Raw genomic sequence first — 20720 nt, 5'->3', positions numbered from 1 at the left:
TGTGTGTATCTACCTAACAGAAGTAACTGATTTGGTGGAAGAGCACTTGAAGTAGAATCAGAAAACCTGGGAAAAATCCTGCAGCTTGCTTATATTTTTAAACTTTCACTGTAGAATTATAACTAAATGAGTTCATTGATTTGTGCATGTAGAAGTGCTTAGCACAATGCCTAGATATATCATTTATCAGTAAATGTCATTCTTAAAACTGACCACAACAATATTAGAAAAGTAGAATATCTATACAGTATTTTAGGAAAAAGGAACTTAAAGAATTTGGAAAATTTCATTCATCTGTCCAAATATCTGCCAAGCTAACGCTCTTACTCTAGGGGGAAGCATAGATTAGGTGTTAGAATGCAAACTCAGTTTTATAATATAGTCACAGTTATTACTCCTTTATGCCTCGGGGTTTGTTGTAATTCAGTAAAAGCCTTTTTTAAATTCTGAGATTTAAAAAAATTATTTAGTGGTTTCTTAAAAGCCTTCATGGATTCACTGTCTTCAAATTTTTAAACTTTGGGGAATTCAAACCTCTATGAGGTTTGAGGTTTTGACTCAACTTTTTTTTTCCAGTTAGATATCCAGTTATGGCAACCCTCTCATTGTATAAATGTACAGGTTATTATTTAATTTCAGAAGCAATCGTAATATGTTATCCTATTGGGTACTAGTTAAGTTTTCTTTGTTTTGCTTAGATTTCTGATAGTCATGGAAAAGAAGAAGACCTGTTGCATAAAAACCACTTGATGCAAGATGAAATTGCCAGGCTTAGGCTGGAAGTAGACACAATTAAAAATCAAAACCTGGAAAAGAAATACTTAAAAGACATTGAAATTATAAAAGGGAGGAATGAAGACCTTCAAAAGACTCTAAAATGGAATGGGGAAACATTAACAAAAATGATAGCCCGTTCTAGTGGACGGCTTACTGCTCTGACAGATGAGAACACAATGCTCCGTTCCAAACTGGAGAAGGAAAAGGAAAGCAACCAAAGACTGGAAACAGAAATTGAATCATACCGTTGTAGACTGAATGCTGTTCTACGTGATCATGATCAAAATCAGTCATCAGAAAGAGACCAAGAGCTTGCTTTCCAGGGCACAGTAGATAAATGGTGTCATTTACAGGAAAATTTGAATTCTCATGTTCTGATTCTTTCTCAGCAACTTTCTAAAGCTGAGAGTAAGTCCAGTGGCCTCGAAACTGAGCTCTGTTACACAAGAGAGGCTCTGAAAGAAAAGACTTTGGTTTTTGAATGCATGCAAAGAGACCTAAACCAAACACAGTGTCAAATGAAGGACATTGAAAAAATGTACAAAAATGGCCAAGATAAAGTAGAAAAATGCATAGAAAAGCAGGAAAGATTATGTCAACTACATAGACAAAGTATGTTGCTTCAACAGCAACTGAATGATGCTCACAACAAAGCTGACAATCAAGAAAAAACATTAATTAATATTCAAGCCAAATGTGATGCTAGAGTACAAAATGTTCAAGCTGAGTACAGAAAGCGCTCTATTTTGCTAGAAGAAGAGAATAAGAGGTTGATCAATGAAGTTAATCATTTGAAAGAAAAACAATGTCAGTATGAAAGAGAGAAAGCAGAAAGAGAAGTGAGTATCAAGAAAAATAAGTATTTTTCAAACTTCCTGAAGTAAAATTTAAAGTAATATTTGGTTAGAGCTAAATGTTGAATCTAGTTGAATACAAAAAAAGGATACATATGATAAATATATCTGCTATATCAGCTTAGAAACATTGCTTGTTTCCAGCAAATCAAAGTTAGAACTGAGAGATACTTTCCTCTGATTAAAGTCAATTTGTCACTTATGAAATTTTAAGTTATTATAGACTAATATTAATGTAGTCTTATGCTGCTGAAATAATAATTTTAATGTGTTTATGTTGCCACACTTTAAGGCCATGATAAATGAGATATATGGAAATGCATATACCTAAAATGGTGTTTTGAAATTGATTCAATTAAGTGGGGTACTTTGACAGTTAAAATCAGATTTTCCAGATGAACTGAAATGTACTCCCTGTGTCATAATTATTTTTCTTCAGCAGCTTTAAATATATCTTAGTTGGTACAGTTTTGTTTTTCTTCATGTCAATTTGACTTAAATCTGAAACTATTTGTCTTAAATCTGAAACTATTTCAATCTCAAATTATATATAGATATGATCATTCCACTTTTTAAAGGCATCTAACTTTACTTATAGTATGAGGAAAATGTGGTAAATTTTAGCCAAACTGTATTTAATTTAATCTTCCTACTTGCATTTATAATTTACTTTGTTATTTTTATGAAAAATTTGCTTATAATTTTTATGTCAAGGCTTAATTACTATCATTTGGTTATAAATTTGTCTAGAACAAAGAGAGGCATAGCTATCTGTGATCTATTAGTTTGACATTGGACCCCAATTTTCAGACTCAGGAGAATTTCAGACTAATGAGGAGTGGCAGGATTCATGTAGAGTAGGAATGGAGTAGTCAGACATAGCAGCTGAGGTCAGGTTGGGAGGTGGAGGGTAGGTTGCCATCTAAAGCCATTGGAATTTTACTTTTGTTCTGCAATAGAAATCTAACTTTACTAGATTTAAGGATTTAAGCAGATGATTTAACGTGAGGAAGTCTGAGGTTGATTTGAGTTTCTAATAAAAAAAAAAAAGAGGGAAATCATTCCACAATGTGTAATTTACTACCATCAGTCCCACCCACATACTCATTTCTTTTTGATACTTCAGAAGGTTTTAAGCATTACAAATTCATCAGGGGAGGAATGACTAGTGAGCTGAATATGTTGTGTGAGTAACAATACTAGTTTGATAGGAAGATAACACCTTCTGTATCCTTATGGGATTCAGTAATAAACAGGAATGTGTACATATGAGGAAAAGAAGGTGAATTCGTCTGTGTGGTGATATTTTTCAAAGTGTATACTTTAGAGTTAAATATTATTAATGGTTCAATAATAAGGTGATTTGTAAAACCAGTAACAAAAATAACATCTTATCAGGTACTTGTAAGACAACTTCAACAAAAACGGGATGATGCCCTACACAAAGAATCAACATCAAAAACTTTGGTGGATGCGTCATTGCGTCGCTCCATCCATTTAGAAAGTGAGCTGGAGGATTCAAAGAAGAAAGCAGGCCAGATGAGAAGTCAAGTATGTATGAAGCTTCACATGCCAACAACAGTTAATCTGTAGGTGGTTAACTAATATAAAGCTTTTGGGGTACTAATTTTAGTGGCTGGCTTTCTTTTGTATTTTCATTCTAAGTAATTTTAAGTAATTTTATTAAAATTTTATAGTGGATGCCTTTCTTTTGTATTTTCATTATTATTAATTTTATTAAAATTTTATCTTTATAATACACCTATTTCTTAATCTCTGGCTTTCATTCTGCCATTTTTATACATATATTTTTTCCTTAAATATTTAACCTTGGAAAGTTGAAAATTATGCATCCTTTCTCACATAAGTTCAGAGAGGTTTTTTTTGTTTGTTTGTTTGTTTGTTTTCCTGTTAAACAGTCTGTTTTTAGTGGTTTCTCTATTGCCATGATGAGAAAAGCCAGATTAATTCAGAGGATAATGTCTAATGAAATATTTCAGAAAATTATCTTATTTTTAATCTCTACTTTTCTGAATGAATAAAGAACCTGTGTATACTTATTTCATAGATTTCAGGTTAATTTTGTACAGAAAGGCCATTCTACTGAATAAATTTTTATTTTGATGAAAATCCTTACTCTCCTTGTATTGGGCTCAGAGAGTACACTCTGTCTCTATATGAACATGGACAGTTAGCATTTGCCAACCTGTATCTATTTTCTCTTGTTTATTAAAAAAAAACTAAACTAAAAAGGGGGTTATAGAAGATCAGCAAAGGGTGGGTTTGAGATGTTTGGGTGAGTTAAGTGGGCATTTAGACAACAGGGCTTCTCCTTTAGCATGTTTAATGGACACCTTGCAGTTTAAGATGATGCTTTTTAATGACTTCTATTTTAATGATGCTTGAGTCCTGCTACTCAATGGGAGAGTCAGTACGATCCTGTAAGATCTTACTTAGAATGGACTTTGTTTTAATTTTGTTCCTGCTTATTTTTAAAATTTCTTGAACTTTTCCTACAAAGAAAAGATGATGCTTAGTTTCAAATATTAAAAATGTGCAAGTTGCTTTGCTACAATAAAACTAAATGCATACATACAAAAAACTAAAATTATAGTTGATGTGGTAGTGTTTGGAATTCAAAAATATAAATGCTTACCATGAGGTAATCCTTTATCTTTCCACATTTTACCAATTTGTAAGTTTGAGTATTTATCTGATAAAATATCATTCAAAAGCAAGAAGAATATTGTGTTTTAGTCCTAGAGCATGGATCAGTAAACTTTTCTGTACAGGGCCAGATAGTATTATTTAAGGCTTTGTAAGCCATAAGATCCCTCTTAAATAACTCAACCCTGCAGTTATAGCATGAAAGTAGCCATAAACAATATGGCTTGAATCCATAAACAATTGTGGATTGAAGGGGTATAGCAGTGTTCCAGTAAAATTAGTTACAAAAAAACAGGTAATGGGATGATTTTTCCTGAATTATGACCTTTTTTAAATAAAAAAGACTGTGATAGTCTAAAACAATATTTTATATATATTATATTTTGTTGATTTATTCTTCTACTGATGAACATTTAGGTCATTTCCAAATATAAATGGTTTGTTTTTAATTCTTTGTTTTAGTTTCAGGAAATACAAGATCAACTTACAGCGACTTTAAGACGTGCTGAGAAGATGCAAGGCCACATACAAAAGTACAGTTTGAACACAAAATAACTTGAGTATTTATAAAGCAAAAGAGCATTGTAGTATGAGAATTGTTATCAGTTATGATAATAAGTATGCCTTTGTGAAGCCAAGGAAAAGTTTCATTTGTAAACTATATTAAAATACATCATTTTTCTACATTATTCCTAGGTAGAAAAATGACACAGTTGCCCAAACATTTACTTTTAAGATCTCTAAGAATTTGTGTAATTATACCTTCAGAAGTTTGTTTAGAATTTACATGATGTTAAAAAATTTGTGTGTGACAGTAATTATTTTAAAATGCACATTTTAGGCTTGAAATAGAAAATTCCGTGATAAGAAATATAATTAAAAACCAAGACGACCAAATTGAGCAGCTTCAGAAAATCATGCAAAATTCAACTTTGGTAAGCCAATCTCTTAATTTCTGTCATACTGAAAAGGAATTTTATTTTTCCAGTAGGACAGGCTGAATATCCCTTGTCCAAAATGCTTGGGACCAGAAGCAGATTTTTTTCAGACTTTGGAATATTTGCATATACCTAATGAAATATCTTGGGGATGGTACCTGAACCTAAACATGAAATTCACTTATGTTTCTTATACAACTTATACACATAGCCAGAAGGTAATTCTCTACAATGTTTTACAGTAATTTTTTGCAGGTAGTAGTTTTTACTGTTTTCACTGCAGCCTGTCATGAGGTAAGGTGTGGAATGTTGCAGTTGTGGTGTCATGTCTATGCTCAAAAAGTTTCAGATTTTAGAGCATTTTGAATTTCAGATTTTTAGATTAGGAATGATCAATCTACAGTACAGATGCTCCTTGACTTACAATAGGTTTCCATGGTAATGTCTTTTGTTTGACTGAAACATTATAAGTAATATTTGATTTATTTCAGAGGCAACAGGTGTTGCAAGAAAATGAAACGACAGAAGTAGATGAAGGTATGTTGCCAAAATTTATGAATTAAATTCAAATCATTGATTTCTGAAATAAAATGTAAGTAGTGTACTGTATTCCTCTCCATTGCTTGGTTAGTAAAAACTACATTAAATATTTTTTCTTATATCCATTTAGTGAAAAATGTGAAAACATAATCATAAGAAAGTGTATAGTTATGTCTTGTTAACCACTCACCATACTCTGCCCCTTTGTTCTAGCATCCAGCCACACTAGACTACATGGAGCTCCACAGTGATTGTCCTCATCTCCAGCTCTTTGCATTTACTTCTTCCCTCTATCCTACGTGTATTTTCTTTATCCTTCAGTTATCAACCTATGAATCACCTCCACCAAAAAGCCTACAATATTGACACAAACCTGGGCTGGTATCTCTTCTGTGTCTTCTGATAAATGCCTGTCATTGTTTCTATGACTCTCTATGGGAATTGCCTGTTTGTTTTTTCAGATTATAGCAAACAGTTGTTGAGGGGTGGACTGTATCATCTTCATCTTGTAATTCCAGTGCTTGTCCTAGTACCTCAGCACATGGTTGCTAAATACATGAATGAAGAGTGAAAAAACGAGAACCTCTGATACTTAGCTACCATGATAAGGAATTCAGTGTGCAACTATCGGCAAATTATATTTAAGAGTAATTGCATATTGTGCATATTTTTCATTCTTATTAATGCTGATAAACTTTTCAAGTTTTACTGACTTTATCTTAGCTAACTATGAAGTCATTTAGATAAAGAATACAATTCTTTCTTTTTCATCCTGTCTTCCTCTAAATTTAAATCTGAGTCCTCTATTGCAGGAGTCCCCAACCCGCAGGCCACAGAGGGGTCCAAGACCTGTTGAGAGCCACGCTGCACAGCAGGAGGTGAGTGGCAGTCAAGCAAGTGAAGCTTCATCTGTATACAGTCACTCCTCCTTGCTCACATTACCACCTGAGCACCAACTCCTGTCAGATAAGTGAAGGCATTAGATTCTCATAGGAGTGAAAACCCTATCATGAACTGCATGTTCAAGGGATCTAGGTTACACGCTCCTTATGAGACTCTAATGCCTGATGATATGTCATTGTCTCCCATCTCCCCAAGATGAGACCATCTAGTTACAGAAAAACAAGCTTAGGACACCCACTGATTCTATATTATGATGAGTTGTATAATTATTTCATTATATGTTATGATGTAATAATAATGGAAATAAAGTACACAATAAATGTAATGTGCTTGAATCATCCTGAAACCATTCCCCAAACCCCCATCTGTGGAAAAATTGTCTTCCACAAAACTGGTCACTGGTGCCAAAAAGTTGGGGACTGCTGCTCTATAGCTTCTGCACTAGAATCTATTAATGAGTAAAATCTAAATCAATAACTAGTTTTAAAAGCATAACAAGAATACGTGCTGACCGGGTGCAGTGGCTCATGCCTGTAATCCCAGCACTTTGGGAGGCTGAGGCGGGCAGATCACTTGAGGTCAGGAGTTCAAGACCAGCTTAGCCAATATTGTGAAACCCTGTCACTACTAAAAATACAAAAATTAGCTGGGCATGGTGTCGAATACCTGTAGGTTTAGCTACAAAGGAGGCTGAGGTGGGAGAATCACTTGAACTCAGGAGGCAGAGGTTTCAGTGAGCTAAGATCACACCACTGCATTCCAGCCTGAGTGACAGGGTGACTGCATCTCAAAAACAAAACAAGAATGTGTGCTGACAAACGAAAAAAAATCTGAAAGGTAATAAAATTTTATTACTAGGCTGTTAACATGATATTTTGTTTCCCATTAAATGTGTCACATGCAAAGATGTTTATTAAATGAAAATATTTTTGTATTTATATGTCTAAAGATAATTTATATAGTGTTTTAAATTATGTTCCTTGGTCTCTTTAACTTTTCAGTGAATCTTGCAAATGAAAACCAGAGTTTTTGAGTTTTACATACTCAAACTGCCCACATTTCAGCTGTTTAAACAACCAAACAACAAAGTTGTCATTAATACTTTAGTGGAATAAATTGATGACTTACTGGTATTTTATAATTTTTACCACTATATTTAGGGATTTAGATTTAGATATAGACAGACAAATCATTTTTATACACTGGTACTGTGGTCATTGTCAATATTAGATGTATTACAATTATTACTATTCTATCAAAGTTATATAATTTTAATTTTCAACACTGAATTATATAGAATGTTGAAAAATAAGGTTTGCCTAAGGCTGTTCACCATTTCTGTTTGTTTGTTTATTTTTGATTAACTTTTTGGAAACAGTCTTAAAATTAGAGAGAAGGGCCAGGCACAGTGGCTTACGCCTGTAATCCCAGCACTTTGGGAGGCCGAGGCAGGTGGATCACCTGAGGCCAGGAGTTCAAGACCAGCCTGACCAACATTGTGAAACACCATCTCTACTAAATACAAAAAAGTTAGCTAGGCACGGCCTGTTATCCCAGCTACTTGGGAGGCTGAGGCAGGAGAATCACTTGAACCTGGCAGGCGGAGGTTGCAGTGAGCCAAGATTGTACCATTGCACTCTAGCCTGGGCAACAAGAGTGAAACTCCATCTCAAAACAAACAAACAAAAAAAAAATAGAGAAAAGTTTCAAGTTTTAATACAAAGAACTTTTTCCCCTGTAGCCACTTGAGAATAAATTACTGACATTATGAAATCACCCCTGATTACTTTAGTGAATGTTTCTACAAGTCAGGACATTCTATATAACTACAATACAACTTTCATAATCAGAAAGATAACATGAATATATTCAATCATGTTATCCTCAGATTCTTTTTAAGTTTTATTATTTGTCTATAATGTCCTTTATAGCAAAAGAATCCCATTCAGAACCATGGATTGCATTTAATTGCCATGTCTCTTAGACTCTTTTGGTCTAGAAAAGTGACTCACTCTATTAGCATTTATGATCTTGAATCTTTTGAAGAATTAAGTCCAGTAATGTAGAAACTTCCTCAGTTGGGTTTCTCTGATGTTTCTCTATGATTAGACTTAGATCATATGTTTTTGATGAGTATCTTATGATTTCATTGCATGCTATCATGTGACCTAAAATTTTGATTTGTCCTATTACTGGTGATGTTAGCCTTGATCACCAGTAGTGGTATTTTCTGGATTTCCCCTCTGTTATGTTACTTTTTCACCTTGTAATTAGTATTCTGTGGGGAGGAAATTTGAGACTATGTGAATGTATTTGTTCTTCATTGAACTTTTGATTTGTTGGTTTCATGGTTCATTTCATTCCATGTGGTTATAATTTGTAAATAGTTTTAAAAATTGATTTTTATTTTTAGATATGTTTTATTTTTATAATTCCAGAATTACGGAAAACTTGTTAGAGTAGTACAAAGAATTCTTGGGTACAGTTTTCCAAATGTTAACATTTGACTACTTACATTTGCTCTATTCTTTCTTTTTCTCTCTTTCTAGATAAATATAAATGTAGGTATATAACATAGACTTTTTTCCTGAACTGTTTATAAGTTTGGGACCCAATTCCTCTTTACTTCTAATATTTTAGTGTGTATTTCCTAAAAACAAGGACTTATCTTAAACAGCTGTAGTATAATCAACTTGTCAGGAAATTAAAATTTGGTTAACATTAGTATCTAATCATCTACAGCCCTTATTTAGAGGTGCCAACTGTCTCCATAATATCTTTTAGAGCCATAGAAAATCCAGGTGGGTGGATTTTCACAGTCCATGATGTGTTGTGTTCAATTGTCCTGTTTCTTTAAAATCTGAGATAGTTCCTTAGTCTGTCTTTGATTTTCATGGCATTATGGTTTTGAAAAATATAAGCCAGTTATTTTGTAGATTTCCTCTAAATTTGGGTTCATATGATGTTTCCTCATACTTAGATTTAAGTTATGCCATTAGGGCAGGAATGTTGCGCAAGTGAGGCTGAGTTCTTCCCAGTGCAGCATGTCTGGAGGCATATGCTGTCACATGGTTCCAATACTGGCCAATGTTAACTCTTATTATTTAGTTAAGGAGAATCTGACACGTTTGTCCATGGTAAAGCTATTATTTACCCAACTATCCGTGTGAAGATACTTTGAAGCTTTGTAAATATCTGGCTTCTCAGAATTTCACCCACTAGAGTAGCATTTCACTGATTATTATTACTTGAATTATTATGATTATTTCCAGATAATGATTCTCTTATTCTTTCATTTTTTTCTGCATGGATAAATTATTAAAACAAAATCTACACTGTTAGTGGGAGTGTCAATTAGTTCAACCATTGTGGAAGACAGTGTGGCGATTCCTCAAGGATCTAGAACCAGAAATACCCTTTGACCTAGCATCCCATTACTGGGATATAACCCAAAGGATTATAAGTCATTCTACTACAAAGACACATGCACATGGATGTTTATTGTGGCACTATTCACAATAGCAAAGACTTGGAACCAACCAAAATGCCCATCAATGGTAGACTGGATAAAGAAAATGTGGCATATATACACCATGGGATACTATGCAACCATAAAAAAGGATGAGTTCATGTCCTTTGCACAGACATGGATGAAGCTGGAAACTATCATTCTCAGCAAACTAATGAAAGAACAGAAAACCAAACACCACATGTTCTCTCTCACTCGTAAGTGGGAGTTAAACAATGAGGACGCAGAGAGGGGAACATCACACACTGGGGCCTGTTGCGGGCTGAGGGGATAGGGAGTGATAGTGTTAGTTAGAAGAAATACCTAATGTAGATGACAGGTTAATGGGTGCAGCAAACCACCATGGCATGTGTATACCTATTTAACAAACCTGCACATTCTACACATATACTCCAGAATGTAAAGTATAATAAATTATTTTAAAAAAAAAACTCAACAAACAAATAGGGAGACGTCTTGTGATTGTGGTGCTCAGGTGCTCCCAGATTTGTCCAATGGCAGCCATTTCAAGCTGACTTCACATCTTTGTGGCCTGTCTCCATTATTCCTTGAGCACTTTGTACTTTCTGGTACAACAAGATGCTCCAAGCTTATATTTTCTATGCTTCAGGCCTGGAATTAGCCATTTTTCTTAGAAAAGCTGATTTCTTTTTAGGAGAAAATAATATCTAAAAACCAAGGTCTTGGATGCTCATTATGATAGGTGAGTGTATGGCTTCAGGGGTTTTCATTGCTCACAGGCTTCCTCAGTGAACACAGCAGGGCAATACATGTGTATATATAAATACACGTACATACATGCATACATTCATCTATATTTCTGTATTAAAATATGTTGAAAACCATGGGTTCTTACCAATACTTTCAATTCTGATCCAGTTTTACAGTGTTTATTCTAGTTGTTCCCTTTAGTACAGTTGATCTTTCATGCAGGGACTAGGAGCACTGACACCTCTGCACACTTGATAATCCACATATAATTTTTGACTTCACAAAAATGTAACTACTCATAGCCTACTGTTGACCAGAAACCTTACCTATAACATAAACAGTCAATTAACACATATCTTTATGTTTTATGAATTCTAGACTGTTAAAGTACGCTAGAGAAAACAAATGTTATTAACAAAGTCATAAGAAAGAGAAAATATTTTGCAGTATTTCCAGCATCACTATAGCCCATTGTATGGCTTCCTTCCATGGTGTCAAGGTTCACATTATTGTGCTAGTAACAATGAACAATACATGAGAACCATGAGAGTTCACTTTTTACTGCAAAATGCAGTTTTCTGGAGACAGAAATTGTTCATCTGGAGATTAGCATCACACAGCACTTTAAGTGATATAACACCTGAGCTCACTGCAATAGCAACAGGAAGTGACTACAAAATTATTCCAGCAGCACATTATGTACTATAGCTAATTTTAGGCAGTTATGATTTAATACTGCACCTTTAAATTTTTTTACATTTCTCCCTACTAAAAGTGACCCCATATATCATATGTGTACATAAGTTTTAATAAATTTTAAATTCCAGTCATCCCCTACGCTAACCAAGAACTTTTGTTGACAAAGATAGGGTGCAACAGAACGAGATGCTATTTCAGAGAAAAACATTTACATACAACTTATACAGAGATAAGTCCAAAGTCTTTAAGTCACCTTTTCAGCCAGACTGACATGGGGTCAGTTTGGGAGAGACACATTAAGACCAGGGAAATGGTCAGGGTGAAATCCTGCATTTTCAAAATTTTTCAAAATACATTTACACCATTTCTCACCTCTTTTGCCCTGACCATGACTTAATAAAAAGTCAAGAGAGCAGATCAGCCCTCTCTGGGGACAGCTGCATTGAATATCAGACTGCCTTAGTGAGTAATGTGTACTTGGGAAAGGGGTGAGGAAAATGAATTTAAAGGATCTACTTGTTTCTGCAGTAAAGGGCACAAAATGTCAGAATGCAGATGTGCAGCTTGGAAGGCCAAACACCAAAGGTGAACAGTAGTGAGATATCCCACAAGAGGGGATAAAAAATCCAGTCTGATTCAATCTTCCTTCAGCAGGCCAGTGGAAGCCCCACTCTTCCTTACTGCAGGGACTAGAGAACAGCTTCCTCTTTCTCTTGCAGAGTGGAGACACTGCTGGGCCAGGCAAGCAGCAGCCCAAATCCAGGTTGATCCACCCAAGAATGTGCATGCTTATTTCCACAGGAGCTCATTACCTAGTTTAAAAGCTGTCATTCACAAAATGTGCATCCACCACCTTGTGAAAAACTCCAAAAGTGACTTCAATGTGGAGTGACATTCAATCAAGTGACTTGAATCAATTAGATATTTAAAAAGGTGTGGGTGGAATGGCAGTGTAATTTAAAATAGAACCTCTTTTCATGTCTAATGAAAATTCCTTCCTGACCTTCCTTCCATCTGTATTAAGCCTTTAGTAAACACACTTCAAATTCTTTTCCATTTATTTTTAATTGAGTTGTCTGGTTTGTTTCTTGGTTTGTTGTTGAGTTTTTAGAATTATTTTTATATCTGGAGACAAGTCCTTTATCAAATGTGTGCTTTACAAAAATTTGTGGCTTTTATTTTCTTCACAGTGTGTTTTAATGAGCAAAGATTTTAAGGAAGTCATCAATCCACTCATTCTTTTATAAATTGGGCTTTTTTGTCTTACTGAAAAAATCTTTACTTGGTATAAAATTAAAAGATTTTTTTTCTAATTGTTTTATTGTTTTAGGTTGTAAATTTAGTTCTATGATCCATTTTGAATAAATTTTGTATACGTGTGAGGTATGGGTATGCAAGGTCATTATTTTGCATATGGTCATAAAATTTTTCCAGTTATCTTTTCTCCATATATTGCCTTTGTACCTTTGCCAAAAATCATTTATCCATATATATATATCAAATATATAAATAAATATATGATATATAATGACAAATATATATATATATGTTTATGATAACTGGTTTCTGGACTCTCTAGTCCATTCAATTGATTTCTGTATGCCAGAATCATAATGTTCTGACTATTGTAGCTCTATAATAATTCTTCAAACTGGGTTGTATTTATCTTCTTTTTTTTTTTTCCAGAGACATTGTAGATTTTCTAGATCATCTGTATGCCATGTGAATCTTAGAACCAGTTACTTAAGTGTTCTTTAATTTTTCTTAGCAATGCTTTTTAGTTGTCAGTGTACAGATATTCCACATATTTGTCAGGTTTATTCCCAAGAATTTTATATTTTAATGCTATTGTAAATAGTATTATTTTTAAAATTTCAATTTGTAATTGTTTACTTCTAACATACAGAAATGCAATTGATTTTTGTATATTGATTATAGATCCTGGAATGTTGTAAAACTTACTTGCTGATTTCAGTAACTTGGTAATGGATTTTATTTGATTTTCTACACAGATGATTGTATCTGTGAATAGACAGTTTTACTTATTTCTTTTCATTCTAAATGCCTTTTATTTTTATTCTTCCCTCACTGTTTCTCCCCACTCCCAATTAAAAAATGATCACAGTGGCTATGTTGAATAGAAGTGGTAAGAGCTGACATCTCTGTCTTATTCTCAGTCTTAGGGGAAAGCATTCAGTCTTTCATCATTACATGGAATATTAGCAGTAGATATTAAAGATGCCCTTTGACAGGTTGAGGGAATTCTCTTGTATTTCTAGTTTACTGAGATTATTAGTATTTGCTTTTCAAATTTTTTTTATTGCACTTTAAGTTCTAAAGTACACGTGCATATCATGCAGGATTGTTGCATAGGTACATACATGGCAATGTGGTTTGCTGCCTCCATTCCCTTGTCACCTATATCTGTCATTTCTCCCCATGTTATCCCTCCCCAACCTCCCCACCCCTCACTGTCCCTCCCCTAGCTGCCACCCAACAGACCCCATTGTTTGATTTTGATACTCCCCTCCCTGTATCCATGTGTTCTCATTGTTCAACACCTGCCTATAAGTGAGAATATGTGGTGTTTGGTTTTCTGTTCTTGTGTCAGTTTGCTGAGAATGATGGTTTCTAGATTCATCCATGTCTCTACAAAGCTCATGAACATATCCTTTTTTATGGCTGCATAGTATTCCATGTTGTATATGTGCCACATTTTCTTTCTCCAGTCTATCATTGATGGGCATTTGGGTTGGTTCCAGGTCTTTGCTATTGTAAACAGTGCTGCAATGAACATACGTGTGCATGTGTCTTTATAATAGAACAATTTATAATCCTTTGGGTATATACCCAGTAACGGGATTGCTGAGTCAAATGGAATTTCTATTTCTATGTCCTTGAGGAATCGCCACACTGTCTTCCACAATGGTTGAACTAATTTACACTTCCATCAACAGGGTAAAAGTGTTCCTATTTCTCCACATCCTCTCCAGCATCTGTTGTCTCCCAATTTTTTAAAGATCGTCATTCTAACTGGCATGAGATAGTATCTCAATGTGGTTTTCATTTTCATTTCTCTAATGACCAGTGATGATCAGCATTTTTTCATATGTTGGCTTCATAAATGTCTTCTTCTAAAAAGCATCTGTTCATATCTTTTTCCCACTTTTGAATGGATTTTTTTGTTTTTTGTTTTTTTCTTGTAAATCTGCTTTAGTTCCTTGTAGATCCTGGATATTAGCCCTTGTCAGATGGGTAGATTGCAAAAATTTTTCCCCATTCTGTTGGTTGCTGGTTCACTCGAATGATAGTTTCTTTTGCTGTGCAGAAACTCTTAAGTTTAATTAGATCCCATTTGTCTATTTTGGCTTTTGTTGCCATTGCTTTTGGTGTTTTAGTCATGAAGTCCTTGCCTATGCCTATGCCCTGAATGGTTTTGCCTGTATTTTCTTCTAGGGTGTTTATGGTGTTAGGTTTTATGTTTAAAAAATGGTTGTTCAATTTTCTCAAATGCTTTGTCAACATCTAATACATAATCATATGGTTTTTATTTTTAGTTAACACAGTGATATAGTTAATTGATTTTCAGAGGAGGTTAAATTCATATTAAGATAAATTTGTAAATGTAGTTTTTTTTCTTGAATTTTGGAGTTTAAATCTTGTATTCTGTTTAAAATTCTTTAAACTTTGTTAATTCTTTTTGAAAGTTCTGGAGAAAGACACATAACAAAAGCTTTGAGTTTTAACAATTTTAAGTGCAAAGTTTGGTGGCATTAAGTACTTTACAATGTTATGCAACAAGCACCACTATCCATTTCCAGAACTTTTTCATCATCTCAAACAGAAACATTCTACCCATTAAATAATAACTCCCCATAATCCCTCTCCCTACCCCTGGCTACCGCTATTCTACTTTCTGTCTCTGCAAATATACCTATGTCAGGTACATCACATAAGTGGAATTATACATTATTTGGCTTTTTATGTCTGGGTTATTTCACTTAGCATAATGTTTTCAAGGCTCATATATATTGTATAGCATGTATGAATTCTTTATGTCATCTTCCCCCCTCCCCCCAAGTAATAGTCTATGGCAGAGAAATACCCCATTTTATTTATCAGCTCATGGACATTTGGATTCATGTGGACATATGTTCCTTTTGGGTAAATATTCAGGAGTGGAATTTCTGAGTGAAATGGTAACTGTTTAATCTTGAGGAACTGTCAGGCTGTTATTCAAAGCAGCTGTACAGTTTTACATTCCCACCGGCAGTGTATGCAGGTTCCAGTGTCTCCACATCCTTTTCATTATTTCTTTTTCATTTTTTATTATAGGCATTTTAGTGATGTGACGTGGTACCTCATTGTAGTTTTAATTTGCATTTTCCCTAATAAGGAATGATTTTGAGCATCTTTTCATGTAGTTATTGGACATATGACTATATTCTTTGAGGAAATGTCTAGTCATTTCCTTTGATGATGTTTTAATTATCTTTTTTGTTGTTGATTTGTAAGAGTTCCTTATGTATTCTGAAAAAAAATGTATTTTTTATACTTTTTCATAAACTTTGTTCTAAATCTTAATATTCTTTATTGTTTCTGTGTTTTAAAACTTTGTTTCACTAAACTTTACCAATAGCAGTATCCTACTTCTGTATTTCAATTTTGCTTTTATGATTTGCTTCCTTGCCTAAAAGGAAAAGAAATTTTTTTCTGGGTGGGGGGTGGGGAACAGAGTTTTACTCTTGTTGGCCAGGCTAGAGTGCAGTGGCACAATCTAGGCTCACTGCAACCTCCGCCTCCCTGGTTCAAGGGATTCTCCTGTCTCAGCCTCCCTAGTAGCTGGGATTACAGGCACATGCCACCATGCCCAGCTGATTTTTGTATTATTAGTAGAGACAGAGTTTCACCATGTTGGCCAGGATGGTCTCAAACTCCTGACCTCAGGTGATCAGCCTGCCTTGGCCTTTCAAAGTGCTAGGATTACAGGCATGAGCCACTGTGCCTGGCCTGAAAGTATTCGTATTACCTAAATAACTTCACACTCCACTCAGACCCTATAATCCACATTCTCTCCTGGGCTTAGAGATTGAGAAGTTACCTCTTGCTGAGGGAACTTTCTTTATATTGTTCAGGAATTCTTTAATAAGGCTGGGGAAACTAGGTAAAAGCAGGCATGTCACTGCTTTGCTGAGAAGCACTGGCTCACATGCCTTGGAAGAATTTCATAAACCTTCAATAGGTAGCGTAAGTTACTAACAGGAGCCATCTCATCAAGGTACACAGTTACTTATAAACAAAAGGGTAATTTAGAACTTACATGTCAAAGTCTTCCACTACAAAGATGACAAATATTTGGCTAAAACTGCAATGTTTGTCCCAGTTGATAAAAATATAATCTAGTACCTGCCTTCTGTTTTTCCCTTTTAAACATTTATTTTACATTTTAATTTTTCATTTGGCAAATGCACATTTCCTCTTTATACCATGCTTCCAAGTGTCACTCTGATATATACCTCCAATGACCATACACAGGACTGTGGAGTTTGTTGTGGACACTCATTCCACAAATGGGGATACTCAGAGAACTTGAACAGATGGCTCTAGAAAAGAAAGGAAACTTTTTCTTTCATACAGAGCTTGCCCCCATTATTTCAGCATACACAAACCAACATCAGTTCTTTAACACAAAAATAAAAATACTCAAGGTCAGGCAATTGTGAGAGGAATCATCTTTCTAGAAGTCAATTCTTCTAGGAACAACCTTCAGCATATACTACATGAATGAAAAGAAGCTGGTAATGAGTAAAGCTTTCCCACCTCATTCCATTTCCATCTACCCATTGACAACACCTTCTGTCTTCTCACAAGTATTGAGTACAAACACTGCCAACTCTTCACCTTTATCTGGCTCATTCCCAGAGCCAGGAGAAGATGCAACTTATTTGGTGGATGGGAAATCTTACATGCATTGGTCCACGTTTGCCTGTCAGTAAGGCAAACTTAATGATCAATGAGTATATCTAGTCTCTTTCTTCTCTGGAATCTGAACAGGAGAAGTGGAAGGCAGGTGAAGACCTTCCCTACACTGGGTGGGTAAGTGACTATTCTTCAGATGATGAACTTTCTTTGTTCAGGTTCCAAAGTCAAGACTGGGGAAAATATTACAAGTCTTTTTTGGTCAACATCAAGCCATATTTTCTAAATCAGTTTGCTAGGAATAATGGATATTGATCTGACCACTTGTTTTTATTTCTAAGTTGGTTTGGCACTGAAAAGGGAGAGGTTTATTATCAGGCCACACCCATAATGCCCTGACATCCATGAATCCATTTTAGTGGAATCCAGATCTCTAAGAAGCAGATATAAAATCTGTATTCCTTTCCAACTGTGATTACTACATTTCCAACTGTGTTGCTGTCGAAAAGTAGAGTCTACATACATGTTGCTGATTCATATAGTGCCTAGGATTTCAGAGTATTACATTTCCATCAAAATGTAGATCCCAAGAATGTCAGAGAAGGTCAGGCAGAGGATAAAACAGTGATTTTCCAATACTACAGTAGGAAGGTGGATGCATCTCTTGGCTGATACTTGTAACCATGAGGTGCCAGCAAGTAATGACCAAATTGAGTAAATGACCAGAAATTCAAAACATAAGCCACAACAAATTTGTCTATTTCTGCTTTTATTGACTGCTATCAGGATTACATCAAAAACAGTATTGCTTAAGACGAATGTTGTGGAGCTTTAACTCTATGTTTTCTTCTAGTAGTTTTACAGTGCAGGTCTTATATTTAAATCTTTATTTGGAGTTGATATTAATATATGGTGTAAGTTAAAAGTCTAACTTTATTTTTCCTGTGGATATTCAGTTTTCTCAACATCATTTGTAGAACAGACTATCCTTTAACCATTGTGTGTCCTTGGCACCTTTGTCAAAAATAAGTTGACTGTGTGTGGGTTTATTTCTGGGTTTTCCATTTTGTTTAATTAGCCAATTCGGCAATTAATATGCCACTACTATGCTATTTGGATTACAATTGTTTTACAATATGTAATGAAATCAGGTAGCATGCTGTCTCTACCTTTGTTCTTTTTGCTGAAGATTATTCTAGCTACTTGAGGCCTTTATTTGTTCAACACAAATGTCAGTATTTTTTTCCATTTCTTTAAAAGAATGGCATTGAAATTTTGATAGTGACTGCATCAAATATGTTACTTTTGGTATTTTGTTCATTTTCACAATATTAATTCATCCAACCCACAAGCATGGGATGTTTTTTCATTTACTTGTGTTTTTAAAGGTTTGTTCATTGGTGTTTTATAGTTTGTCATATACACGACTTTTAATTTTTTGCTTTAATTTACACCTAAGTATTTAATTTGTGTTGCTATTGTACTTGGGATTTTTTTTTAATTTCTTCAGATAGTTTGCTATTTGTATACAGAAACACTTTTGATCTTTGTCAGTTTATTTCTGTATCCTGCAACCTTATTGAATTCATGCATCAGTTCTAACAGTTTTTGGTAGCATATTTAGGGTTTTCTATATTCAGGATCATGTTGTGTGCAATTAGAGATAATTTCACTTTTTTTTTTTTTTCTGAGTAGGATGCTTTTTATTTTCTTTTTTCTGCCTAAATGTCTATCTAGGAATTACACTGTTATGATGAAAAGAAGTGGTGAGAGTGGTCATCAGCGTCTTGTCCCTGATCATGGAGGAAAAGCTTTCAACTTTTCACTGTTGAGAACAATGTTAGCTAAGCACTTGCCATATATGGTTCTTTTTTTGTGTTGAGATACATTTTCTCTATACTTAAGTTGTTGATAGTTTTCATTATGAAAGTGTTTTAAATTTTGTCATGTGCTTTTTCTGCTTGTATTGAGAGAATCATATCATTTTTGTCTTTGGCTTTGTTCATGCATTTTATCACATGTATTCATATGCATATGTTGCAACCTCCTTGCATCCAAAACATAAATCCCACTTGATCATGTTGAATGATTCCATTAATATATTCTTAAATTTGGTTTCTAATGTTTTGTTGAGGATTTTTGCATCAGGGTTCATTAGTGACATTGGCCTTGTATTTTCTTCTCTTGTAGTGTCCTTGTCTATCTTTGGTATCAGAATGATGGTAGCCTAATGTTGGAAGCATTCCCCAATTCACTTTTTTGAAAGAGTTTTAGAGTAATTAGTATTAGTTCTTTAAAGGTTTGTCAGAATTCAGCAATGAAGGCTTCTGGTCCTATGCTTTTCTTTCGTGGGAGGCTTTTAATTTCTGCTTCAATTTCTGTATTATGTATTAGTCCACTGAGATTTTCTATTTCTTCATGATTCAGTCTTAGTAAGTTGTATATTTGTAGAAATATTTTTATTTCTTCTATGTTATCAAAGTTGTTGGCATATAATTGTTCATTGTAAGAACAATTATAATCCTTTGTATTTTAGTGTTAAAAGTTGTAATTTCTCCTATTTCATTTCTGGTCTTATTTTTTGGAATAGTCTTTTTTCTAGTCAGTCTAGATATGGGTTGGCTGATTTTGTTTATTGCCTTAAAAAACAATTCAATATTAATAGTTCTTTCCATTGAGTTTCTCACATCTATTTTATTTATTTCCACTTGAATCCTTGCTATTTTCTTATTTCTGCTAATTCTTAGCTTTGTTTCTCTTCTAGTTCATTGAGGTGTAATGTTACATTTTTAAATTTGTAGTTCTTTTTTGATATAGAAATATAATGACAAATTTTTATCATAAGATTGCTTTAACTACATTATATGTTTTGATATGTTGTGTTTTTATTTTTGTGTCTTAAATTTTTTTTAAATTTTTTTCTGTAACTCATGAGCCATTTATGAATATGTAAATTTTGCCATTTTGTGTATTTTTCAAGATCTCTCCTGTTACTGATTTCTAGCTTTTTACCCTTGGGATGCAAAAAATTTATTGATGTAATTCAGTTCTCTAATATTGTTAAGGTCTGTTTTGTGGCCTAACATATGATCTTTCCTGGAAAATGTTCCACCCACATTTCAGAAGAATGTGTATACTTCTGCTGTTGGATAGAATGTCCTGTGCATGTCTGTTAGATCCAGT

At 34.1% G+C, this 20720-nt stretch overlaps 1 protein-coding gene across 1 annotated transcript in view; it reads left to right on the top strand.

The window, feature by feature from the left end:
* The window catches only part of LOC116526948 (ankyrin repeat domain-containing protein 36A-like), a 75515-nt gene extending 55148 nt beyond the window's left edge, over positions 1–20367 (top strand). The window contains exons 25-31 of the mRNA XM_032243710.1: positions 699–1616; positions 3030–3182; positions 4761–4831; positions 5140–5233; positions 5728–5773; positions 6589–6654; positions 18324–20367. Coding sequence (XP_032099601.1) covers positions 699–1616; positions 3030–3182; positions 4761–4831; positions 5140–5233; positions 5728–5773; positions 6589–6632 — 1326 coding nt within the window. The 3' untranslated portion in view covers positions 6633–6654; positions 18324–20367. The remainder of the gene's footprint in view (positions 1–698; positions 1617–3029; positions 3183–4760; positions 4832–5139; positions 5234–5727; positions 5774–6588; positions 6655–18323) is intronic.
* Positions 20368–20720: the final 353 nt, after the last annotated feature.

The sequence above is a fragment of the Sapajus apella genome, unplaced genomic scaffold (assembly GCF_009761245.1).
Source record: "Sapajus apella isolate SASKATOON/1434 unplaced genomic scaffold, GSC_monkey_1.0 scaffold52, whole genome shotgun sequence".
Classification (NCBI taxonomy): Eukaryota; Metazoa; Chordata; class Mammalia; order Primates; family Cebidae; genus Sapajus; species Sapajus apella.
This window is presented reverse-complemented; position numbering and strand designations above follow the sequence as displayed.